This window comes from Aspergillus ruber (assembly GCF_000600275.1).
Source record: "Aspergillus ruber CBS 135680 unplaced genomic scaffold scaffold00006, whole genome shotgun sequence".
Taxonomy (NCBI): domain Eukaryota; kingdom Fungi; phylum Ascomycota; class Eurotiomycetes; order Eurotiales; family Aspergillaceae; genus Aspergillus; species Aspergillus ruber.
In genome coordinates, this window is record NW_024467302.1 from 438,117 (window position 1) to 461,595 (window position 23,479).

At 51.1% G+C, this 23,479-nt stretch overlaps 10 protein-coding genes across 10 annotated transcripts; 2 read left to right on the top strand and 8 right to left on the bottom strand.

Annotated features, from left to right (window-relative positions):
• Positions 1-493: 493 nt before the first annotated feature.
• EURHEDRAFT_513787 (putative kinesin family protein (KinA)) lies at positions 494-3,506 on the top strand (the record flags this gene model as incomplete). Its single annotated transcript, XM_040786205.1, has 5 exons — positions 494-511; position 572; positions 632-726; positions 797-3,213; positions 3,269-3,506. The coding sequence occupies 5 exons, from the start codon at positions 494-496 to the stop codon at positions 3,504-3,506; spliced, it is 2,769 nt and encodes a 922-aa protein (XP_040640897.1).
• A 373-nt stretch (positions 3,507-3,879) lies between these two features.
• EURHEDRAFT_451588 (putative MFS monosaccharide transporter) lies at positions 3,880-6,040 on the bottom strand (the record flags this gene model as incomplete). The annotated part of the gene is made up of 10 exons (XM_040783960.1): positions 3,880-4,215; positions 4,268-4,353; positions 4,411-4,700; positions 4,747-4,762; positions 4,810-4,849; positions 4,897-5,292; positions 5,343-5,420; positions 5,471-5,743; positions 5,788-5,840; positions 5,896-6,040. The coding sequence occupies 10 exons, from the start codon at positions 6,038-6,040 to the stop codon at positions 3,880-3,882; spliced, it is 1,713 nt and encodes a 570-aa protein (XP_040640898.1).
• A 352-nt stretch (positions 6,041-6,392) lies between these two features.
• EURHEDRAFT_529407 (peroxidase family protein) lies at positions 6,393-7,510 on the bottom strand. The gene is made up of 4 exons (XM_040787109.1): positions 7,395-7,510; positions 7,149-7,341; positions 6,781-7,100; positions 6,393-6,727 (listed from the first exon to the last, which is right to left on the bottom strand). Exons 1-4 carry the CDS (start codon positions 7,501-7,503, stop codon positions 6,552-6,554), a joined length of 798 nt encoding a protein of 265 aa, XP_040640899.1. The 5' UTR covers positions 7,504-7,510; the 3' UTR covers positions 6,393-6,551.
• Positions 7,511-7,994: 484 nt separating this feature from the next.
• EURHEDRAFT_375801 (GMC family oxidoreductase) lies at positions 7,995-9,885 on the bottom strand (the record flags this gene model as incomplete). Its single annotated transcript, XM_040778781.1, has 4 exons — positions 7,995-8,203; positions 8,253-8,869; positions 8,914-9,508; positions 9,555-9,885. The coding sequence occupies 4 exons, from the start codon at positions 9,883-9,885 to the stop codon at positions 7,995-7,997; spliced, it is 1,752 nt and encodes a 583-aa protein (XP_040640900.1).
• A 213-nt stretch (positions 9,886-10,098) lies between these two features.
• EURHEDRAFT_323718 (class I SAM-dependent methyltransferase) lies at positions 10,099-11,653 on the bottom strand. Its single transcript, XM_040778341.1, has 7 exons — positions 11,414-11,653; positions 11,264-11,368; positions 11,008-11,214; positions 10,622-10,958; positions 10,491-10,552; positions 10,352-10,443; positions 10,099-10,260 (listed from the first exon to the last, which is right to left on the bottom strand). The coding sequence occupies exons 1-6, from the start codon at positions 11,545-11,547 to the stop codon at positions 10,404-10,406; spliced, it is 885 nt and encodes a 294-aa protein (XP_040640901.1). The 5' UTR covers positions 11,548-11,653; the 3' UTR covers positions 10,099-10,260; positions 10,352-10,403.
• Positions 11,654-11,980: 327 nt separating this feature from the next.
• On the top strand, positions 11,981-13,610 carry EURHEDRAFT_496080 (FAD-dependent oxidoreductase). Its single transcript, XM_040785677.1, has 6 exons — positions 11,981-12,070; positions 12,132-12,169; positions 12,219-12,506; positions 12,562-12,847; positions 12,903-13,178; positions 13,228-13,610. Exons 1-6 carry the CDS (start codon positions 12,043-12,045, stop codon positions 13,473-13,475), a joined length of 1,164 nt encoding a protein of 387 aa, XP_040640902.1. The 5' UTR covers positions 11,981-12,042; the 3' UTR covers positions 13,476-13,610.
• Positions 13,611-13,895: 285 nt separating this feature from the next.
• Positions 13,896-16,101, bottom strand: EURHEDRAFT_474509 (amidase family protein). The gene is made up of 3 exons (XM_040785388.1): positions 15,707-16,101; positions 15,228-15,655; positions 13,896-15,167 (listed from the first exon to the last, which is right to left on the bottom strand). Exons 1-3 carry the CDS (start codon positions 16,003-16,005, stop codon positions 14,134-14,136), a joined length of 1,761 nt encoding a protein of 586 aa, XP_040640903.1. The 5' UTR covers positions 16,006-16,101; the 3' UTR covers positions 13,896-14,133.
• Positions 16,102-16,339: 238 nt separating this feature from the next.
• EURHEDRAFT_451428 (Aldo/keto reductase) lies at positions 16,340-17,364 on the bottom strand (the record flags this gene model as incomplete). The annotated part of the gene is made up of 2 exons (XM_040783950.1): positions 16,340-16,976; positions 17,030-17,364. 2 exons carry the CDS (start codon positions 17,362-17,364, stop codon positions 16,340-16,342), a joined length of 972 nt encoding a protein of 323 aa, XP_040640904.1.
• Positions 17,365-17,603: 239 nt separating this feature from the next.
• Positions 17,604-18,716, bottom strand: EURHEDRAFT_451023 (sterol desaturase family protein; the record flags this gene model as incomplete). Its single annotated transcript, XM_040783914.1, has 3 exons — positions 17,604-17,884; positions 17,936-18,441; positions 18,502-18,716. The coding sequence occupies 3 exons, from the start codon at positions 18,714-18,716 to the stop codon at positions 17,604-17,606; spliced, it is 1,002 nt and encodes a 333-aa protein (XP_040640905.1).
• A 293-nt stretch (positions 18,717-19,009) lies between these two features.
• Positions 19,010-21,298, bottom strand: EURHEDRAFT_451742 (uncharacterized protein; the record flags this gene model as incomplete). Its single annotated transcript, XM_040783973.1, has 1 exon — positions 19,010-21,298. One exon carries the CDS (start codon positions 21,296-21,298, stop codon positions 19,010-19,012), a length of 2,289 nt encoding a protein of 762 aa, XP_040640906.1.
• Between the last annotated feature and the right edge of the window lie 2,181 nt (positions 21,299-23,479).

The following is a 23,479-nucleotide window of genomic DNA, read 5'->3' on the forward strand; positions in this document are numbered from 1 at the left end:
CCGATATTGGACATTGGACTCCGATGCGGGACAGTAATGCCAAGCCTTTTCCCCAACGGTCGCCGTTGATGCCTTGATACCTGAAAGTGTAGCTGAACACAGGCCATTCTTGTCTTGCCATCGAGATTCCGGCTAGTTTCTCTATTTGGACTCTTTATCAACCTTTTCCCATTCTTTATTGTGTCTATTGATTACCAACAACTCCCCTCTGGCTGTCCAACTAGGGCGTCACCGCCTGTCCCTCTCGCCGCCCACTTTTCTCGGCACGTGAACCCCTGACCCAAAACAGACACAGACAAGCCACGAGCCTCTCGTCGATCTCGGGACTCTTTTAACACCACTGCTTCGTCTTTCTCTGCGTGTTGCCTGAAGACGGGCCTGAGGATCGTGTTTCCCCTCGAGGGGCTACTCTCTTTATTGTTTTAAATTCATCTCCACGACCAGAGTATTGGGTCGGAGTCAAGCAATATGTGAGTGCGGGTTCACCGCTCCAATGCGTCTGACTGTGCAGGTAAACTGATATGGTGTGCCTTTCTTCAATGACAGGTCATCTGCACCGAATACCATTAAGGGTACGTCTGTCTTGCCCGTCGCCCGCTCGACGACGATGCTAATCGCGTTTGGTACACAGTCGTTGCGAGGTTTCGACCGCAGAACAAGGTGGAATTGGGATCGGGAGGACAACCGATTGTGAAATTTGAAAATGAAGACACATGCAGCATCAACGTGAGTTTTCACTTTTCTGAATTACACGCTGGTAGGGTCTATCGTGGGCTAAACTATACTTTTGGTGCAGTCTCATGAGGGGTCGGGTGACTTCACCTTTGACCGCGTGTTCCCCATGGACTCGTTGCAAACGGACATCTTCGAGTACTCCATTCGCCCAACGGTTGACGATATTTTGAACGGTTACAACGGAACAGTGTTTGCCTATGGTCAGACTGGTGCAGGAAAGTCGTATACGATGATGGGTTCGGATATCGAAGACGACACCGGGAAGGGTATCATTCCACGTATCATCGAGCAGATCTTCGCCAGCATTTTAACGAGTCCGAGTAACATCGAATACACCGTCCGCGTTAGTTACATGGAAATCTACATGGAACGGATTCGCGACTTGTTGGTCCCCCAGAACGACAACCTGCCGGTTCACGAAGAGAAGTCGAGGGGTGTTTATGTCAAGGGACTTGTTGAGGTCTATGTGTCCAGTGTGCAAGAGGTTTATGAGGTTATGCGCCGTGGTGGTGCGGCCAGAGCTGTGGCAGCTACCAACATGAATCAGGAGTCTTCGCGGTCCCATTCGATCTTTGTCGTTACCATTACGCAGAAGAACCTCGAGACCGGATCCGCCAAGAGTGGTCAGCTCTTCTTGGTCGATTTGGCGGGTAGTGAAAAGGTTGGCAAGACCGGTGCCAGTGGACAGACGCTTGAGGAGGCAAAGAAGATCAACAAGAGTTTGAGTGCTCTTGGAATGGTCATCAACGCACTGACTGATGGAAAATCGACACATATTCCGTACCGTGACTCCAAACTTACCCGTATCTTGCAGGAAAGTTTGGGAGGTAACTCGCGAACAACCTTGATCATTAACTGCTCTCCCAGTAGCTACAACGACGCTGAAACGATTTCAACCCTGCGTTTCGGTGTGCGGGCCAAGTCGATCAAGAACAAGGCGAAGGTGAACGCAGAATTGAGTCCGGCAGAGTTGAAGCAGCTCCTACGGAAAGCACAGACACAAGTAACGAGCTTCGAGAATTACCTTTCAGCACTGGAGTCCGAAGTCCACGTATGGCGAAGCGGCGAGAACCTTCCTAAGGACCGATGGACACCAGCTCGGAACGAGACCATGGCCATTGCGAAGGCCGAGAAGCCACGGCCAGCTACGCCATCTCGATTACAAGAGGTTCCTCGCTCCGAAACGCCGCGCCCCGACTCGAGGATGGGAGACCGCTCCAGCACGCCTAGTCTTGTACTGGAGAAGGACGAAAGGGACGAATTTTTGAGACGGGAGAACGAACTTCAGGATCAGATTGCGGAGCGGGAGTCTCATATCGTAAATGTTGAACGGAATCTGCGTGAAGCTCGGGACGAGCTGAAGGGTCTCAAGGAGAACTCCGCACGCTCGGGTAAGGACAATGACAAGCTGAACAATGAGATCAATGAACTCCGTATGCAGCTGGAGAAGGTGTCTTACGAGGGCAAGGAGGCATCGATCACCATGGACAGCCTTCGCGAGGCCAACGCGGAACTCACGGCGGAATTGGATGATGTCAAGCAACAACTTCTTGATGTGCGCATGAAGGCTAAGGAGACTACTGCTGCTCTTGATGAGAAGGAGAAGAAGAAGGCGGAGAAGATGGCCAAGATGATGGCTGGTTTCAACCTTGGTGGCGAGGTCTTCTCCGATAACGAGCGCAAGCTTCAGGACCTCATCAGCCGGGTGGACTCACTACACAGTGTCAGTGAAGCTGGTGAGACGATTGCGCCGGATGATATTCTTGAGCTCCGGGCCAGTCTCCTGGAGACCCAGGGCCTCATCCGCCAGGCGGAACTGACCATGAACGACCGGGGCGAGCTGGGCGAGCTGCAGGACAGCCGTAGAGCGGAAGTGGAACGGAAACTGGCGGAACTCGAGAAGGAGCATGAGAGTCTTCTGGAGCGGAACTTGGGTGAAGGCGATGTGACCGAAATCCGTGAGCGACTAGAGAAACTCCACGTCACTCGCAAGGAGGATGAGATCCAGGCAGCTGAACAGTTGCGCGATGAAATAACTCGCAAGGATAAGGAACTCAGCAAGTTGCACCAGTCGCTGGCGGATTCACAATCTCGGGTTTCTACGAACGGTGCCGCTGGCAAGAATTTGCAGCAGCAGATTGCTGAGTTTGACGCCATGAAGAAGTCGCTGATGCGTGATTTGCAGAACCGCTGTGAGCGAGTGGTGGAGCTCGAAATCTCGCTGGATGACGCGCGCGAGCAATATAACAACGTACTGCGGTCGTCGAACAACCGCGCTCAGCAGAAGAAGATGGCGTTCTTGGAGCGCAACCTGGAGCAGCTCACCCACGTGCAACGGCAACTGGTTGAGCAAAACAGTAGTTTGAAGAAGGAGGTTGCGATTGCGGAGCGGAAGCTCATTGCTAGAAACGAGCGGATTGCCAGCTTGGAGAGCCTGCTTCAGGAGAGCCAGGAGAAGCTTACCCAAGCCAATCACCGGTATGTCTTTGTTTCCCTTGGTTCTATTTTGACGGACTATACTGACCATAACCAGATTCGAAGCGCAATTGACGGCTGTCAAAGAGAGACTGGAGGCTGCAAAGCAGGGCTCGACGAGAGGGCTTCCTACCATGGATGGTAGCGGCGGGTTCAGCTTTTCTGGCTCGAGAATCGCGAAGCCACTCCGTGGCGGAGGAGGATCGGAGAGCAGTGCTCCCAACTCGGCTGTCGCAGGAGTCCAATCGCAGGAAACGACGGGAAAGCGCACCAGCTGGTTCTTTGATCGACGATGATCCACGACTATTTTTGTTTTGTTTTCTTTTCTATCCTGCCTCTGTCTAGCCCCAAACATTCCGGGCTTTTTCATTTTGGCACCTGAATTTCTAACGGATATCCTGCATGATGTTGATGTTGTTGTCCGCCTTTTCCTTTTGTCATGTCATGTTGACCGATAACGCTGTCGAACGAAGTCTACTTGTCACTTTTGGCGCTGCTCATATTCCTGTGTATTCTCTCCTTTTGGTATTACGCCAGCCCTACCTTGTCATAAAGCATGGTTTCATCAATACCCTTGTACATCAAGATAGAACATTGGCAGGTGGTCATGGCGAAGTTGTTCATATTATGTTGAATCTACGTTATTAAAATCCCTGTTATGGTAAACGACTACTTCTTCTCCACGATCCCAGTCCCAGTCTTGACTTCATCGCCATCCACCCCACTCTTCTCCTTCACCTCCTCATCCGGCCCATCCCCACCCAAAAGCGCCAACAACCCAATCTCCCGCTCAATACTCCTCTTCAATGCCTGATCTGCCGCGGCAACTCCTTGCGCCCCGAAAATCTCATCCATCTCCTCTAGCGTCCGGCCCTTGGTCTCGGGGACAAAGAAGAACACATATAACACGGCGAGAGTCGTGATACAGCCGAAGAAAATGAAGGTGCCGTAGTCGGAGGCTTTGATGAAGGGGGAAGTGAAGAGGCCGACGGCGAAATTGTTCAGCTTGGTTCCCGGGTCAGATTGCGTTGCAACGAAAAAAATGGAGGGGTCTTACCCAGTTACTACTTCCACCGATACTCACACCCTTAGCACGCATACTTAGGGGAAACACTTCCGAGACGATAATCCACGAAACAGGCCCTATACCGCACCGTTAGCACCCCAAACCATTCACTTGCAAGTAAAAGAGAAACTCACCCCACGAATACGCAAAATTAATGATAAAAATCCATACAAAAACAACTGCAGCCCACCCCGCCCCAGGGTTATTCTCGAAATTCCCCGAATATGACCCGATAATCCCTGCAACGATGAAATGGCATACCGCCATCCCTATTCCGCCAGCGATTAGAATCGTTCGCCGGCCCACGTTGTCGACCCAGAGGACGGCGGGGATGGTGAAGACGAATTCAAAAATTCCAGCTATGCCTGTTGCTAGGAGAGAAGTTGTGTTTTGGCCGAGGTGCAGGTTTGCGAAAATTTGGGGGCTGCATTCGTTAGCGATTGTAATTGTGAAATTGATGGGTTGCTCACGCGTAGTAATTGATTGCTGTTGGAGTTAGCATGTGGTCCTGTATGACTGGGGAATGTGCTTACCATTGATGCCATTAAACTGCTGCGCAAACATAATCAAGCACTGCCAGAGTCAGCTCGGCCAATATATATACCAACCAGAGGCCATACCGCAACAGAAGTCCTCTTGAACAACGACTTATCCGTAACAAGCGACATATAATCCCTCACCCCAATCATAAACCGACTCTTAAACGACCCATCCTGATACTGTGGATACTTCTTCCTCGCCGTCTCAACCTCAAACATCCGCAACGCTTTGATCTCCAGGAACTCAATCCGAACAAGCAAATCGTCGGCTGATGTATCGCGTAACCGCGCGAGTGTGTGCAGGCATTCTTCCTCGCGGCCAGTGTTCATTAGGTGGCGAGGGGATTGGGGCATGAAGAGCATCATGCCGAAGGCGAGGAGGAGGGCAGGGAGGATTTGGATGCAGACGGGGATTTCCCAGGCTGCGATGGATTGGGTGCTGCCGGTGCCGCCGATGTAATTTGTGCCGTAGCCGATCTGACTTGATATTAGGTGCGTCTCTGTTTCATGGTATCAGGAATTCTTACCCAGAAGCTAGCCATGATGCCAAAGGTGATGGCGAGTTGCTGCACGGCGACTAGTGAGCCGCGGATTTCAGGAGGTGCCTGCATGAGTGAGTGACTGGAATCATCTTAACCGGAGAAGGAATATCTACCAGCTCTGCATTATACAACGGCACAATCATACTCAGATTACCAACGCCCAAACCAGTCACGAATCGGCCGGCATACACATAATCGGGGCTCATAGTGCATGCCTGCACAATAACACCCACGCAGAAGATAACAACAGCAACGACCACCGTAACGCGCCGTCCAAGAGCATCAGCCAGGTATCCGTTCAACAGTGTACCAACCCACGCTCCCAGTTCGAGAATCGATGTAAGCATTCCTTGGCCGATGCCAGGTTCTGCAGCGTATCCTTGTGTCTGTTCATGTTAGATCGCACTTGTGACAAGCGTAGGTATCCTACAGCTTTGATAAAAGAGCTCATAGTCAAGATCTGCGCGAACATTCCCTGGTTGTCTGCATCGGTTAGCCCCTGACACCAGAGCATGTAGTAGATGTAGACGTCACGTACATCCATAAACCAACCCTCCCAATGAGGCAAACAGCGCAATTCCAAAGGTCTTTTTGCTGCTAACCAAACCACGCCATCCAACTTTGTTCCCAGCCAATTCGGCCCGTCTGGCTGAGACGCCGATGGCTTCGACAGGAGCGCCCATGTTGTCTAAAATTCAAGTATTCAATCACCTATCACCTGCCAAAGAAAAGAAAAGAAAAAAAAGAATTTGAGGGAGCATCTCATTTATATTATGCGCCATATACGCCATACTATGGAGTATATGCACCCCATGTCTATACAGTATAACCGTTGACTTTAACCGGGCCAACCCCGATTGCGCCCCGTGGGGTGCGGAGAGAATATCACCCGGGGTTTTTCCAGCGGGCTGGCCCGTGTTAGAGCGGGGATTAACTGGTAGATTTAGCCGGTGTAGTATGGGGGTTAATTGTTGATAAAGAGTGACTCGGCTCATATTATGCTGGACACGGATATGACACGGCAAGGATCTATTGGAGGATTCTTCCTGGTCAGACGGCATTGAAGCTTATTAGATGCTTGGATGAATAGTCACATGAATAGGAATATAGATGAGCATAGAAGAACAAAGATAATGACGACAGTTGCTGTTATATTCTGCACATGGATTCAACCCAATAGTACACTATACACGCTCACTTAAACCCCCCATGCAAATCTCGCTTAGACGACCCCGAACTGGAACCCGACGTAGTCGGCGTAATCAGGCTAGTAGCATTCCGAATCAAGTCCGTCACTCTGGAAATATCCGCCAGACTAATGACCGCCTCGGGCTTCGACCAGCCAAGCTCAGCGGGCAGACGTTCGTTTTCTATACACAATCAGCACCATACTCCAACCCTCATACAAGGAAAAGAAGCTTACCAAAGAAATACTCCACCAACGACCGATTCACCCTTCCATGCTGAATATCCCCAAACGCGATAACCGGCGCCGCAACCTCGCCCAGACTGAACTCCTCCATGGAAGAAGTAAACGTGTAGTTCGGGTTCGACGCACGCGACTGGATCTGCCGCGCCAACTTGCCGTTGGCGAGCATTGTCGCATCGAGGACGGGCTGCGTCCAGTAGGCTTTTGTCTTGGCGAAGATGGTGGAGTTGAAGATGTGGTTGTTGCCGTGGTAGGCGTCGGTGCGACTCATGCTGGCGTCGTGCTCGAGGACGTTGTGCCGGTTTAGGTTGTCCCTACTTCGTCAGTACCCTGCATCCATGTATCGGGAGATGCTGGCTTACAGCGTAAAGTAAGTAGCGTTCGGCTCCGGATTAGCAACGAGCGCCATATCAAACATCAAGTTTCCCAACGTAGCGTTGAAGTTCAATCCCTCCGACAGACCCTTGATTACCACTTCGCGGGTAAGGTTGCGGCCATCGTGAGGAAGAAAACCGTGGTTGGATAGTGTGTTCAGCATAGGGCAGGGGCCGCGGACTGTAGTCTGTTAGCTCACTTCATTCCAGATACACAGAGCATGAAGGACATACAGTCACCATGCCCAGCGGGCTTCCAGTTATCCAGCGAAGCCACACCAAAGTGAGGGCTTGCTGTGGCCAACACGGCAAACAGAGTAGTATAGATGATAGAAATCTTCATATTTGCTGTATGTAGTGCTTTAAAATCAAAAAAAGAATAGCCATTCTGCCGGACACCCCAGGGTATTTATCTTCACTGTCTCGAATCTCTTACTATATTTGGTAGGCATCCAATTTTCCAGAATGGAGGCGTCCATACTGAGACTAGCAAATAATATTCAATCCGTTTCATATCGTTCGCACAGGGGCTGTGGCTGGAGCAATCGCGATTCACGGGTCTTCGTACTCGAACTTGTTACCCGATTAAGAAGTCTTCCGGCTTCGTATCCGTTCGTATTCGTTGCCGCTTTGGGGATGCTTTGGGGTAAACGAGATAGGCTCCAACGTGTACGTAGAGATTTATCTATGTTTAGGATTGCGGGTCATGAGTGGAGATAAGATGCCAGGCATACAAATGAAACGAATATCATAACATTGAGAATTACCTACATTTCATCAAGCAGCCATTTCAACTGTACCAACTACGGGGCACAAACATGATATGTACAATAATCAAACACCGTCCTTGATCAAATCCGCTGCCCGCTCTGCAATCGCATACAGTGTACTAGTCAAATGCCCGCACATCTGGAACGGTAGCACCGACGCATCAACAACACGCACGTTAGAAGTACCATGCACAATCAACTGGTCACTCACGACGCCACCCATCGAGCGCGGCATCATGGCTGCTGTGCCGACAGGGTGAAAATTTGAGCGGTCTAGATATGGTTAGCATGAGTGTGGAGTGGGGTGAGCTTGGAGACATACAGTTCTTCTTGGTGTACTCTTCCCAGTCTGTGTCCGTTGCGTTCCGGGGAATCTCCGGTCCGGGAGCACGTTCCATCTTTATCATGTCACTCAGTGGGGCGGTTTGGTACATGTTGCGGATGAACTTGGTGACTCTGATGTGTGCCTGCAAATCCCAGTCGATCATGAAGTAGTTCGGGTTGATAACCGGGTGTTCGGCGGGGTCTGCGGAGTTGATGTGCACGTTACCCCGCGAGAATGGCAGGAGAGTCCAGTACTCGGTGATCAACATCGGGCTGTGGGTCGGAATAAACAAGATCTCGACCATCGGGACGGCGTTTGAGAAGAGTAGGTCGTATTGAATTTGGAAGAAGTTCGCCAAGTCTTCTTGCTTCATGACGCCGCCGGTTGCTTCGGATGTTTGTGCGGCGTAGTCTGCCAGTTTTTGGAGGACTGATCCAGCTACCTTTTGAGCGTCGTCTCCGAAGATATCGTAGAATGAGGCGTACGCGAGGGCCTTAACGCCAGTCCATCTACCGTTTCCGAGGGCCATTGTGTTGGCGTTGGTTTGGTCTTGCAGGTTCTCTCCGACGGTGGGAAGGTCGACGCGGACACTGATGTTGTGCTTCTCAAGAATACTACCGGGGTTAGACTTGCCAGGCTATCACAGGGAAGAACTTACTCTTTGTTCCCGACGCCAGACAGCTCCAGTAGAGCAGGAGTCCTAATCGACCCCGCCGAGAGGATAACTTCTCTCCTAGCGCTAACAACGCTGGTTATACCGTCTGACTGGATCTCAACACCAGACGCTGAAATACCATCAGTCGCGTTGTCGTCATTCCAGAGAATCTTGTTCGCCCGCGCCTTTGTCATCACGATCAAGTTCGGCCTCCCTCGGTACGGCCAGTAGTATGCCCTCGCAGCATCCTCACGCACACCCAATTCGTGGTTGATAGTCTCGGGGAAGACGTTGAATCCGCGCATATGGCCGTCGTTGACATCTTCAACCCATGGAATACCCAGTTTATCATACGTCTGATTCAGCGGCGTGGTCAGGTTGCCCTCTTGCATATCGTTGAAACCCACGTGCAGTGGGCCATCGTAGCCATGAACGGATTCGTTGTAGGATGCTCCGGAGGCGATTTCAGCAGGCGAGGGGCGGGTCAGTTCTTCGCTCTTCCGGTAGTAAGGGAGCAGGCTGTCCCAAGACCAACCTCTGTTGCCGAGTTCTTTCCATGCATCGATTTGGACATCTTCTGCACGGGTGTAGGACATTCCTACCCGGCGTTAGTAATGTGTTACACTCCAACGGGGATTACTTACCATTGATGGTACTTGTCCCTCCCAAGGCCTTGCCGGCTCGCAGCACTTGTTTCGAGTTGCCGCCGTACGTCTGATTCACGGACTCATATTGATAGTCGATTTCCGTCCCAAATGCCTTTCCATATCCATTTGCCGCAGTAACGTTCTCGTTATTGTGGACCGAGTGTCCTGCTTCGATCACCACAACGGACACATCGGGATTTTCTGACAGTCGGTTTGCGACAACTAACCCACTGGTGCCACCTCCCACAACCACATAATCGTACAACGGCCCCGTGGCGACAGTCGCGCTTGCGAAGAAGGCGCACGCAAGCTTGAGTTGTGCTATCATGGCGGGTCAAGTTGATATTGATGAGCAAAGCGGGTTCTGCAGACCGGGAGGGAGAGCGACAACTTGTATATTGTCAAGCATTCCCGAGCCTCACACTCCGCCGTAGTGCGAACAACGCATGCGTGTTCGACAAAAACAGGCGCTCGCCCGATCTAAAAAGGGGTAGAGTGTTAAGGGGTACCGGCCAGTCGGATTATTATCTCTGCAGGACCACCGGGATAGTGCCTGGCGATGCGTGGAATGCGGGTGTTGCTGGGCACACTAAAGTCATTCCAGAGTTGGAATGGCATGCCATGTCAAGCCACTTGAGCTTGAAGTTGGGTTCGTTGATCCCTAAAATACTTCCCCAGTTGCACAAAAGGAACTCTGCGCTTCGTTCTTGCTGCTAAGTTTTGTGTGCCTGTCCAAATATACGCGAGGATTAGGCGCAGAATAACAATGCCTACTTTCAGTTAATGCAAGAAATGTATGCAAGTTATATATACAAAGCCATATATGCAGTTGGTATCTTAATCGATTTAATGCGACGCAGGGGGTTTCTGTCCATAGGCAAACCACCTGCAGGATGTCAGCTTGCTTCTGAAAACAACAAAAGAAGAACATACACATAATGATGGGCCAGCAATTTGTTGTTCTTCACAGCCGACCGCATTGACGCGGCAAATACCTCCAATTGCGCGCGAGACCACTGCATAAAGATCAGCGAGATTCTATCGATAGCGCTATGCTGACGTACTCCTAGGTTGTTGGTGAAGCGACGTCCGCAAAAGTCCACGACGCCCTGTTCGATACGAACTTGGTTAAAGGCGCCGATTTCGCGTTGGTGCGGATCTTTGGGCCACGGCCCGATCGGCCACGGAACTCTATATTCAGTCACGTTGATAAATCCGGCCTCCTCGAGCCAGCCTTTCATGCGCGGGGCCGAGTCAAAGTCCAAGCCAGCCTTTTTTCCGGAATCGAGAAGGAGAGGATTCCATTGGTGATAAATATGGTCGGGACCGAGAGTGTCGTAGCTAGACGTCAACAAAATCTGGGGATCGGCTTGTTGGAACCAGCCACCGGGTTTGAGGGCGCTGTGTTTGTTAGTATGCAGCGTGCTCTTGTGTGTACAGGTAGACCTACCCCAATACTTTGCGGTACATCTCCGGCCAGCTAGGAACCGTACCCAGCAACTCGCGAGCGTGGATGAGGTCAAATTTGTTGTGGTCAAGCCATTCAAGGTTATAATCGTCGACTTCAAATTTCAGGTTCGGAGGGATCCAGGAAGGCTGGATGGGGGAGAGATCGATGCCTTTGACGGTGGCTTCGGGGTGAGCATCGGCCATGTCCCTGTTTTGATTAGTGTATGCTATAGTATGCGCGGTGAACGGTAACACACATGGCCCAAATTCCGGTGCCAGTTCCCATATCCAAGACGTCCTGGAGATGGTCGATCGGAGGGAGATAGAGTTTTCCGTTGAGACTGAGAGTCCAGAGGTGGTGACTGCCTGGTTAGTTATATTTGGGATATCGATCTATATGGACGGACCTTAAATCCTGCTGTTCCTGAGCCTGTTCATCGTTGGGGCCCCAATGCTCGATGGTTCCTTTATCTGTCAGCCGGGCTGAAGGGCGACAGAGAATGAGGAACAAAAGTACCGTAGGAATGGTAACGACGACCATTCTCCTCGCGGTATCTGGTCACTGAAGAACTAAGCGAGGTGCTTTCCGAGTAGACGGACTCGGAATCCAAGCCCGAATCGCTGGCATCGTCGTCGTCAGGCTCGTCGTCGGTGACTTCGGGCGAGATCCGGGGTTCGGGAATCTGTCAAGTCAGAGTTTAGTTGACAGCGAGGGAAGGGTGCATATGTATGTATGTATATACCTGCGTGTTGGGGAGAGGGTCTCTATTATGATCGGTCATTTTAGTTGATAGTGCCAAGTATAGTAGTGGATATGAGAAGATGGGTTATAGTAAAGAGAGGTGAAGAGAAAAAGGAGAGAGAATCTGCAGTGACAGCGCAGATCGAAACGACCTTTACTCAATGGGGAAAAGCCTGCAGAATCCCGTGAAGCCGTTACTTTTCGCGCGTTTTTCTGCTTCACTCTGGCTTCTCTCCGTCGCATATAAATTAACTGCAGTCGGGATAGTTTTCCATCATTGGTGACAGATATATAATGGATCGAGTTCTCATTGTGGGCGCTGGTATGTCCATGACCCGCACAGTGCTTAACTACGGTTCGGAGTGATACTAACTACTGACCAGGCGCTGCTGGACTCCTCATCGCGCAGGTTCTCAAGCGAGTATGTAGCCCAGAATATTCCCGGTTCCCTGCAGAGCTGACAATAATAGGAAAACATCCCCTGCACCATCTTCGAACAAGACCCTTCCTTCCGACCGCGCGACTGGAATTACGGTGTTTACTGGGCACAGTCTGGCCTGTCCGAATGTCTTCCCCCTGAATTGCTCGATCAGCTCGAGAATTGCCAGGTAGACAATCACACTCCAGCTGCGACGGATATCTTGCCCGGCTTCAATGGCAAGACTGGGGAGAAACTGGTTGATGTCCCGGCGCCGTACAGTTTGCGTCTCAAGCGGCGCAAGTTCCTGCAGCTCATCTCCACTGGGTTGGACATTGAGGTATGCGACCGTGCGAACCATTGGGGTATGCGTATACATTTGCTGATCCACGCAGCGCGGAAAACGTCTGGCCAAAGTCGAATCAAATAACGACATCGTCACCGCATTCTTCGAAGATGGCTCCCAAGCCACCGGTAAACTACTGATCGGGGCTGAAGGCGCCCATTCGCGAGTTCGGGAGTATCTCATGGGTCCTGAAAAGGCAGCTCTCAAGCCATCCCCTGTCGTCTCGTCGATCGCGACCCCTAGACTTCCCGTTGATGTGGCTAATGCCGTGCGCAAATTGCATCCCCGGTACTGCGCCGTGTTCCACCCAGACGGTTACTTTTGCTGGGTCGGAAGTATGTATCTGTACCACCGGAACCTGTGCCATAAGTTTATGCTGATTGTGTATAGTTCATAATGAAACCGAAGACCCTGCTGAATCCGAGTTTCTGCTGCTGATGTCGTGGATCTCGGAGAATGATACCGGACTGTCTGGGGAGGCTATCCTGCATGACCTCAAGGAGAAGGCCAGTCACTTCGCTGAGCCGTTCCGATCTGTCTTCGAGACCCTTGCCCCCGGTACCAAGGTATGGCACAGTCGCCTATCGTACTGGGAGACTCAGCCATGGGATAATCACAATGGTACTCTCACCTTGGTCGGTGATGCAGCTCATCCTATGACTTTCCGTAAGTTCTCTTCTCTTGACATACCGTGAATGATAACTGATGGCACCAGACCGCGGCCAAGGGTTGAACAACGCCATCCTCGATGCCGCCTCCCTCAGCCGTGGGATCACCAAACTCCAAGACAAGTCCCCCGGTGCCCTCCGACTGGCACTCGAGGCCTATGAAGAAGAAGTCCTGGTCAGAGGACGGGAGGTCGTCGAGTCGTCCAACTTGAACAGTGTCTCCATTCATAACTGGGAAGATCTGCAAAGCTCGCCTCTGTTCAAGATGGGTTTGAAAAAAGATGCCACGGCATAAGCACGCGAACACCCCTGCTTTTCTTTTGTTTCAACGCGCAATACCCATCTAGTATCGTTTCCATTCAATTATGTAAATAAGAAAGAAGTACATAGCCAATTATTCCCAGAATGTCACAAAATTGCCATTATTCTCCACCTCCATGGCCGATATCACCATCACTATCCCTGCCACCAGGCCGGTCTCTGTCATGAAATGTGTAGGAACTGGTTGCTTGAGTGTCGGGACGTTGTAAAACTGTATCCCGCTAAAATGCATCGCCTGTCTGGTTATGGGCGGTACGTAAGTGATTAGATGGGTTTTGGGCAACTTCATGATTTGAAGAATCCGGACGACTTCTTCTGCTTCTTCGGGATGATGACTATTGCCCTCTGTACTCTGGGACACTAGAGTCCAATGTAGTAGTCGCTATCAGGGGGGAGGGGATTCCGATTAGCCATTTCATACCAGATCTCAATATGGTAGGCACAGCAAGCAGTCATCACGCCACGAGAATGACCCTACTACTTGATCGTCCGCGTAAAATCGCGAAACTAATACAAGGGTTGATCGTATAGTACAAACGCAGCACCTCTGCCCAGTCCTAACAGTCATCCATTTCTGAGATATATTTGGCCGCATGATCTTCGTGAGCACGAAGAGTACATAAGATGTGCATCTATGCGTTAATTACAGGAATATTACGAGTCCGATATCCACGCCACTCAGGCAAAGTACGCTTCCACTGAGTATCCGTAGTCTTCTGCAAATCCTCAATAGCACTCGCGTACTTGATCAATGTCGGTTCCGCAAACGCCGTATGCATGATCGCCAGTCCGTACGGCATACCAGAAGCGCGGTTTACGCCAGCCGGGACAGTAATCACTGGATATCCAGCCTGCGCTGCGATCTGAATGCTTTGAGCGACATCTGGTGGGACAAGAAGGCCGTCCAAGACGCGGTCGCCATGTTGCAGAGCTGCGTCGATTCCTTCTTCGCGAGTGGTTCGATGACAGAATGAAAGCGCCTGCCAGTAGGTTTCGTCCATCACACCTTTGGTCGCTAGAGATGCCTCGAGGCCGTCTTGTCCAGAAGCAAACGCAGGATGGACGTCAGGTTGTCCGCCCTCGGAGCCAGCGTTCTCGGCGTTGTACGCGACTAAATCCTCTAGTGAGCGCATGGAGGTGTTGTCTAACTCTGCAAGATATGCCTTGATGTTGTTGTAGAAGTCGACTTTGATGTAGGTGTATTCGGATTCGTTGGCATAACCACGCACGGTGCCATAATCCCAGTCCCAACCAGTAGGCGGGACAATCTTTTGGTGATGCGGTAACTCAGTTCCGTTGATTATGGTAGCGCCGGCTTCCTCTATCAGACCCACAAGCTCCATTAGCTGGGATAGCTGCTCTGGGTCAGCTAGTTTCCAGAAGGATTCCCATGGAAGGCCGAATACTGCGCCCTGGAGACTGGTCCTGTTACTCAGAAACTGAGTGTAGCCTCCAGAGGGTGTTTTCCCTTGTTGCGAATCTGTAGCAGTGTCGCGTTCATCTACACCATAGATGGCGTCTAGCGCATAGGTTGCATCGCGCACCGTTTTCCCAAATGTGCCTACGGTATCTTGGTTCAACGACTCGGGGATAGTACCGCTGCGCGATGTTAAGCCGATTGTGGGTTTGATACCGACTATAGCATTGCGTTGTGCTGGGTTGATTACTATATCACCGTTAGAGATGTCGCGCAACGAGGTGGAACGTTTGTCAAGAGCCCACATACCACTACCATCCGTCTCCGTACCCAGGGAAAAGGGGACCAGGTTGGCACCAACGGCGACTCCAGACCCAGAGCTACTCCCTCCCGGATTGACCGTCAAGTTATAAGCACTGCGGCACTGGCCTCCACGACCAGAGTAGCCTTCCGAGTAGTTGTTCGATCTCATGTCGGCCCATTCACTCAACGCGGCCTTTCCCAGCAACAGAGCTCCTGCTTCACGTAACTGGCGTATCACAAACGCATCCCGCGGGACGATAGATCCCAGTAGCGCCCAGCTACCAGATGTAGTCTCCATGCGGTCCTTTGTGCCTATATTATCCTTTGCGATAAATGGGATCCCATGTAACGGACCGCGGACCTTGCCGCTGTCGCGCTCTTCGTCGAGCTTTTCTGCAATCGTGAAGGCATCTGGGTTTATTTGCAAAATGGCACTTGATAACAGTTAGTCAATTCAGTGCCACATGTGAGGATTGTGGGCGTACTTGAGGTAGTTGCTGGTTTGATAAACGCGCTCCAGATAGCAGGACACGAGGTCGACGCTGGACAGGGCCCGCGATGTCAGCAACCTCTGGATATCGTCTATACTCGCTTCTTCCAGCTGAAAACCGCGGCATGGGCGCATAGGAAACAGACTTGATCCATTGTTTCCAGCAATTGGAAAGTCGTGTGTCAGTTGAAAGTCTCGCGCATAGTTTGAACGTAGACTAGAAACCTCCTCGCAACGGGTTAATGTGACTAGGCCCAGGAACCCCGCCGCAGCTAGGGAAACAGCGGAAAACATCACAACTCAAGATAGTGTTCAACACACCGATGTGTACGGCAATTGACCTTTTGAATAAATTTGGTGGCCACGGAAGGAATGGCACGCAGGTTTATGGGAATCTTATCTGACAGGAACAGCATGATTATGACCTGAGGTGTCGATCCTCTCTGTGTCAAACTATTCCTATTTTGGTGATCTAAGCAAGGAGATAGGGCCGTCGTACATTTGGTTTAATCTCTCGAGCATTGGTTTTACTTGTAAACCCTGGTTTCATTTATGGTAACCGACGTTCATGAAGTCATGATGATTTTATCCATGATACTGGATCAGAACAGCTATATATAACAGGTTTTTATACAGTAAACTTGACCTTATTCGTCTCCGCCGACTCCTTCGCCATCTGCTGAACGGCCTCCTCGCCAACTTCATCGAAAATATCATATCCCCATCTCCCCGGGAAATTGAACCGCTTATGCCGTTCCAGCGAGTTGAGCTGCGCAAACGCATCCTCGGGAAGCTCCTTGACCAGCAAGTTACTCGCGATACGCGAGGGAGTAACACTCTTAGGCAGGACTACTGTGCCGCGCTGAACTCCCCAGCTCCCCAGGACGACGCCAGGGTCCATACCTAGCCTCCCAGCCACCTCGTGGACGAGCGGGTCGTCAACGGTGCGGGGCTCGCCGGTTTGGTTGTTGCCCAGAGGCGAGTATGCCTGTAGGAGGATGTTCTTGCTGCGGCTGTATTGGAGGAGGTCGGGCTGGGTAAGGTAAGGGTGCGCTTCGACTTGGTTCACGGCGGGAACGACATCGACCTGGGAGATGAGACGGTCGAGGTGGCGGATGTTGAAATTGGAAACGCCAATTGCTCTGACTTTGCCGGTGGCTAACAGCTTCTCCATGGCCTTGTAGGTGGTCACGTAGTCGATGTCGGCAAGTTGGAAAACACCTTCATCGTTTAGAGGGAACCACTTGTCTCCGCGTGCGAAGGCGCTGTTTTTTTTTTTTTAGCATTTGACGCATTTCTCCAGGGCCATCAGACTTACACTGGCCAGTGCATGAGGTACAGGTCCAGATACGCAACACCCAAATCGCTCAACGACTTGTCCAGCGCCGCCTCAACATCCTCGGGTGCATGCTTGGTATTCCACAACTTGCTAGTCAAGAAGATCTCCTCGCGCGCCACACCGGAGTTCTTGATTCCCTGGCCAACTTCCGTCTCATTGCGATAGATGGCAGCGCAGTCGATGTGACGGTATCCCTCTCGCAGGGCGGCTTCCACAGCGCGCTCGACTTCGTGCGGGGCAGCTTGCCAGGTGCCGAAACCGACGGCGGGAATCTGAGCGCCGGTGTTGAGGACGAAGTGCGTAGGAAGGGGCATTTTGTCTGGAATGAGTTATTAGCTTCCGAGCAAAGGATGACGGGTGCGGTTGTATTTATATGGTCGTGCGGACCAAGTCCGAGATGCGGATATCGACAGTAGAAACGGATAAAGGATACATTTCCGCCATTCACTCGGATTCTGTGAGTCATCGTAGAGGGTCGTAATCATGGTCTACTATTTATGTACAGTTCTGTCTATCAATTTTTACGGTTCTTGCTCAAGAGCAGCTCTCTTTCTCATGAAACTTTCTTCTCAGTCCCTGTGCTATAACACCGATCATCCTCGCCTTCAACCTCTTTCACCAACTGGTTCATTTCCTTGACTTGCTTGTCGATCTCCTTCTGCTCCATACGCTGCTCGCGGTCGAACAGCTCGATATTTGGCTTGCGGTAGCTGCCACCTACGCGGTCCCAGAATGTGGTGAATTGGCCGTAGTTGTAGTTGAAGTAGTAGTGGTGAATAGTATGGCAGGCAGACCCGTTAACCACAGGCGAATTCATCGCATACTCGCCGTCATCTAGTACAAAGTCAGTTTCTATCAATGCCACTAACCCGGAGAAAAACTCACGAATCATGACAGTCCAGATAGTGACAAAGGTAAAGAGACCGAGATACGCCGCCTTCTGAAGAGGGAACAGAACTGGGAACACATGGTACGGAACACTCTGAGCCCAGCCATCCAATGGATGGAAAGCATAACTGGCATACGGAGTCGAGATGATCCATTTGTGATGCGGCTTGTGAAACCGCTTATAGATCATCGGGTGGTGCAATCCACGATGAATCCAGTAGATGCCAAAGTCCGTAAATGCGATAAACAGCGGATACTGGATGTAGTTGTAGAGAGGAAACGGGGCCTCTGCCGGGAAATCGTAGAGTTTGGTGAGTCCTTGCGTTTCGGCCACGAAGAATGGGGCTGTCAAGGCAGACATGATGGGCATCGCACTCAGTGCCTGCCGGATCTCCATGGGGATCTGGTTGCGCAGAAACTTGGGATGCTGCATAGTTCGATGGTCGTAGACGAAATAGTAGGAGATCGTTGCGCTAAGGAAGTATAGGAGCAGACCGAAGACCCTAAAAATCCAATTGGTCAATCCATGCAATTCTGCCATTTTGTCCGCGTGGGATACTCACCAAGTGATCATAAAGAAGCTCAAAGACTGTCGTAAAATAGACTCTCTAGGCAAGCGCGAAAGGTACGCCCATTGAGTAGGCATAAGCTCTAGATAACGGCCGACATTCTCGTTGTACAGTACAGAGGGCCTGATGGGATTGCCGTGGACAGGCAAGACCGCGGCGTATGCGCGATCCAGCACAAACGTATCTAGTACATCCAACAAAACGTCCATTTTAACGTTGATCCGTGGAAACTAGTCAGATAGGTTTGAATGGATTCCGACGTTGTTTTATTTTTAAATGTCCAAGCAACAGCGTCATATTATTAATGGGCCCACGTGAATCGGAAGAGCAGGATCCGGTTCTCTTCATCTGCTTTTCGGGAATTTTCGAAGCTGGGATCATCCTGGGGATCAATTATCGTTATGTAAGGATAGTCAGGTACACAACAGGAATGCTCTTGTTGGTCGCAGAAGCCGTACGGAGTACACAATACCGCGGGTATTGCTGGATATATAAGACGTCTCTAGACTAGGCACACAGAATAACCATAACCCATAAGAAACAGTTTAATACCAGTAGGATTCACGATTGACAACGGTATCCTGTTTGTCCATAATATATCATATATCATACGATTCGCTGGTTGCTGAGATACTCCCCGAATCCTGGCCAGAGTTCCGGATACACTACAACGATCAGTAAACAAAACGTAACAGGCCTGGGAGAACGCACTTATGGGCAAGCAGTCCAGCTGTGGCCAAAAATTCAACGACGGATCACCATCCATTGCAAAGCTCCCAAAGAGACTTTCCGCGCGTGGGTCGAGTATATTGTATCCAGGAGCTGTCATTTCTTCCTCCATTGGGCGTCCTTCATAGACAGCTGTGCTCGATGGCTGAGGGCTGAACATGGGATCCACTGGTGGGGTGCGCATGGCTGCCGCTCGATTTGTTTTAGCATGTCCTGGTCGGGTGCTCCCTCTACTCTGGAATCCATCCTGATGCAGAACGCGGTTAACTTCTCCTCGAAGACCCTGCAGGATGGCACTGTATCGCCAGGATGGAGCGTTTCGAACCGTGACCTGTGCCAGATGGTGCTGGGCGGTCTCGGCCAACTCGTACAGTACATTTTCATGCAGGTCCTGAGTTGTACATGATGGAATGCGCCCGCGCTTCATTTGGATCAAATAGATGTATATTGCCGATAGGGCATTGAAGGCAATGTATTGCGAGTACCAAAAGGCCGGGAAAAGCTGCTCTTCTTTGGCAAAGCTCAGGATGAGCGATATCGTGTCATTGGCCGCCGAAACGCAAGTGGTGAGATAATGTCGATAGGAACTTTCGTGGCCAGGGAGATTGGCAGCGTAGTTACGTAGCAGCAGCGGTCTCGTCACGAACATAATTGCGTGGAAGCGCGCCAACTGCAACACGGTGAGTTGACGACGGAACAGGGGGATCAAGCTACTTGGTTGAATGGCACCGGAAAGAATCGGGGGCAATTGTGCATGCCACGCCTCAATAGCTTCGTTAAGCGACTCGATGGCCTGCATCTGCTGTGCATCCGAGATGGATCTGACGGCATATTGTTCCTTGGCCGCACGCGACAGGATCTGAGCCAGCAAAGCATGGAGTATGGGCGCATTCATAGTACAATCCTTATGTGCGCTGTTTCCGTCGGGCTGCTCTTGGCCCAAATCGTCATCATCCACAGCAGCGGGGAGTTCTTGATCAATGTCCTCTTCCTGCAGAAATCGAGGGCGTCCTAGGATAAGACTCAGATATTTGTCCAACGTATAGGCACACCAGATCACGCGCTTCTCACACTCTCGAGTAATGCGCTCTTCCACCGAGGCCGATGCGTTCAATGGCCGGTCGCGATGCAGTCCCAGACACATGAGGAGCTGCACCACCGTACCAAAAGTGAACCATGACTGGTTGGCACGCGAAGAGCACAGCAAGTATAGAACCATCAAGAAGCGGGCCTGAACGGAGCCCAGTGTTGGCATCCCTACTTCATGGGCCAAGCTAGACTCGGCCATGGCATAGTACAGTTCGCTATGAAGCCATCCATCATCACCGGCATCGCGGATACGTTCTGGATCACCGCGGAACATCAACGAGGTCGCAAAAACCATGAGTAATGTTGCCTGAGTCGCTGCAGACAAGGGATTGGAAAGCGATTGGGGATGGTAGATATCATCGACCCATTTGCCAACCATGCCTTGGTGTAAGATACGGTAGGTCGGGGCTGCAAAGTCAAAGTATCGCCGGACTAGTTCCCTTGCAACCCTAACATCTGGCCAGTGAAAGCGAGTGCGATCCACGCCCGGAACCTTGCGATCGCCATACGAGAAGATGGATACAGCGGGTGATGACGATGTTTCCAAGTCCGGGGGCGCCGTTGATATCGACGGCCGGGAAGTATGAGAGAAATTCTGCACTGCACGGCCCAAGAAAGAGTGTGCAGAAGCAGGACCACAGTACTGGCCAGCAACATCCAAGACTAGATCAGGATCTTGCGACTCGTAAGGGGTTTCCGCAGTGGATCCTCCTCCCGCGGATGCTGCCTCAACGGGCGAAGAAGTGTCAACATGATGAAGACAAGCACCGTCGGAGGCTTGAGGAGTCACTAAGGCACCGCGACTGTACGAAGCATTGTACTTGCATTCAGACTGGGCTCGAACGCATGGCCTGCAAGGGATTGTGCCCGTACAAGCTTTCTTTTTGCTTTTGCAAGCATCACAAGCGCGGGTCACTTTGCGTCGCTTGGCAGACCGTCGAGAGGACGATGATGAAGCTGGATTTGGTGTCATTCCGGATCCAATATGCAGGAAATCCGCCAAGTGCAAAGGGACTGCGAACGATGCTGGTAGATATTCGCCGTTGCACCCAGAGTAGAGCGTTTCCGAAGCGTCGGATTCTTTTCCGCCGATTGGTATATAGGAGCCATGTCTTCCAGAGACGATTGATAATAGGCTTCTACTTCTGTCAGAAACCAAATTGGAAGTTGGAACACCGGCAATTAGAATTGCAGATGGTATACCATGGATTTCTGCTCGTTCTTGGCTTACAATATGCGGGGATAGGGCATAATAGCTGGGTTGTACGGAGTGCAATGTCCGACAATGTAAGTAGGAGCCTGGCTACAGTATAATATCGAGGAAGGGTTTCGCACGGTTTAGCAAGGTACCTAATTCCGGCATTTGAACCAGTCCAGCTAGGAAATGGATGCGGATGTCATCTCATCCAAGTCCCGTCAAGCGTCTACACAAGGCCCCACGTCTACATGAAGTCCCCATAGACCAGGCCGCTTTCTTGGCCTTCAGCTAGCGCTGAGGGCTCTCGATTCGATAATCCATAAAGCGAAGTTCTGGACAAGTCTATGGAGTCTGCATAGGTCATTTCTTGCCGTGTTTTCGAGGCGAGCGGGCAAGGCTTGGGCGTTTTGGCTAGAACGGTTTGTGCCTGGGAGGTCCTTAATTTCGTAAACCGTGTCTTACTGACAAGCGACTGATGGTATATCGACCTGCTTGTCATGCTGGTCGTAGTGAGTTCGTCGGGAATCCGTATGACGAGTCGTGGTCTGAGACTAGTAGATATTGTCGGGATTGATCATGCGAGCCTGATGGATATGGCTGCACTCTGTAGACTCCAACTAGTCAGCTACCCTGTACAAGCACACCGTACTATGTACAACATCACTTGTCAGCAGCCTTTAACATCTGTCATATGCCGATTACACCTCGGCCCAATCCTTCGAAACCTCGAAAACTCGGTCAATTATGATATATGAATCGTCCTGCTGACGGTGAACGTGAAGTGGTTGGTTACTCATTGCTGACAGCCAGGATTCTTCACCTCACTCATGCCGTCCCTTCGTCCCTTGCGTATCTTACTTTTCACCTCCGACAGGAATTCAACCTGGTTGCCACGGACCACGGACAATACGAGAATCCGTTACTCTGTACTGCATATCTGTACATCTGAGCTCTCTCATCGATATAGCGGTCGCGGCGCAGTGGTCAGTGGTTTTTCTACCAGGCCCGAACAGGCTAGAGTCTGAACGGACAGTGGAGCAAAGAGACAAGCCGATTCAACACCAAAAAAGACTACCTCCACGCGACTAAGCCACTGTGGGCAATCATGCAATGGCATTCATTGATTGTTGCATTGCTCCACTCGCGTCCCACGAGATCGTGGATGGCGGTTTGGCCTCTCCACCATTCAGGATGAGTCGGGCCTGTGTTGCGCCACGGTCCGCGTCACAGCGGTCTGATTTATTTTTGGTGCACTGATTTTTATTTGCCAACTCGAGCGTAGCCCATATACAAACTCTGTGCAGAGTACTATGCAAAGAGTACTATGCAGAGAGCGCTATGTAAAGAGTGCTATGTAAGAGTGCTATGTAAAGAGTGCTACCCGAAGGGCCGGAGTGATCGTCCTCTCCGTACATAGCGTTGAACCTTGCGAAGGAGGAGAAACGAAAGAAGGGGAATCGGAATGCTTCTGCTATTATTCGAGGCGTGCCCTTTCGGAACCTCCTCGGGTAAGGATATTCGACTCGCCTCTCCACCAAGACCGGAGTTGACGACGTATCAGAGACTTCAGCCATTAAAAGACACCCAGAGGAATCATCCTGAGAGCACCGTCGGGCCCGAAAGTCTTTCGTTCAGGGCCCCAGAATACGAGGTTTTCTTTTTTAGGCGCTCAACATCTGCGCGTGTGTCTGTTGTCTGTGCCTGACTCCCCTCCGCTGTGCTCTCCTCTCCCCTGCTACTACTAGTGGTACTTGTCTCAAGAGGATCGTACCCTCGTTTAACCTGTCTCTCCATATTGCCACCCCCATATTCATCATCCCGATCGTTTTGACGCTAAAAAAGCGTCCCAAGCAGCCTTTCTCAGGCGTCATTTTGGGTTCCTGGTTCCTCACGGGCACGATTCAAGGCGAGGCTCAAAAGAATAAAAATAAAAAAGGCAGCATTCTTTCTCGCAGG

Coding starts and splice junctions, on each gene's coding strand:
- EURHEDRAFT_474509 (XM_040785388.1), bottom strand. CDS start 16,005: ATGTTTTCCGCTGTTTCCCTAGCTGCGGCGGGGTTCCTGGGCCTAGTC. Junction 15,656..15,706: donor CAAACCAGCAACTACCTCAA/GTACGCCCACAA, acceptor ACTGTTATCAAG/TGCCATTTTGCAAATAAACC. Junction 15,168..15,227: donor TACGGAGACGGATGGTAGTG/GTATGTGGGCTC, acceptor ACGGTGATATAG/TAATCAACCCAGCACAACGC.
- EURHEDRAFT_529407 (XM_040787109.1), bottom strand. CDS start 7,503: ATGAAGATTTCTATCATCTATACTACTCTGTTTGCCGTGTTGGCCACA. Junction 7,342..7,394: donor GCCCGCTGGGCATGGTGACT/GTATGTCCTTCA, acceptor AACAGACTACAG/TCCGCGGCCCCTGCCCTATG. Junction 7,101..7,148: donor AACGCTACTTACTTTACGCT/GTAAGCCAGCAT, acceptor CTGACGAAGTAG/GGACAACCTAAACCGGCACA.
- EURHEDRAFT_323718 (XM_040778341.1), bottom strand. CDS start 11,547: ATGGTCGTCGTTACCATTCCTACGGTACTTTTGTTCCTCATTCTCTGT. Junction 11,369..11,413: donor CAGGAACAGCAGGATTTAAG/GTCCGTCCATAT, acceptor CTAACCAGGCAG/TCACCACCTCTGGACTCTCA. Junction 10,444..10,490: donor TTGCTGGCCCATCATTATGT/GTATGTTCTTCT, acceptor GACATCCTGCAG/GTGGTTTGCCTATGGACAGA.
- EURHEDRAFT_496080 (XM_040785677.1), top strand. CDS start 12,043: ATGGATCGAGTTCTCATTGTGGGCGCTG. Junction 12,071..12,131: donor AGTTCTCATTGTGGGCGCTG/GTATGTCCATGA, acceptor ACTACTGACCAG/GCGCTGCTGGACTCCTCATC. Junction 12,170..12,218: donor TCGCGCAGGTTCTCAAGCGA/GTATGTAGCCCA, acceptor TGACAATAATAG/GAAAACATCCCCTGCACCAT.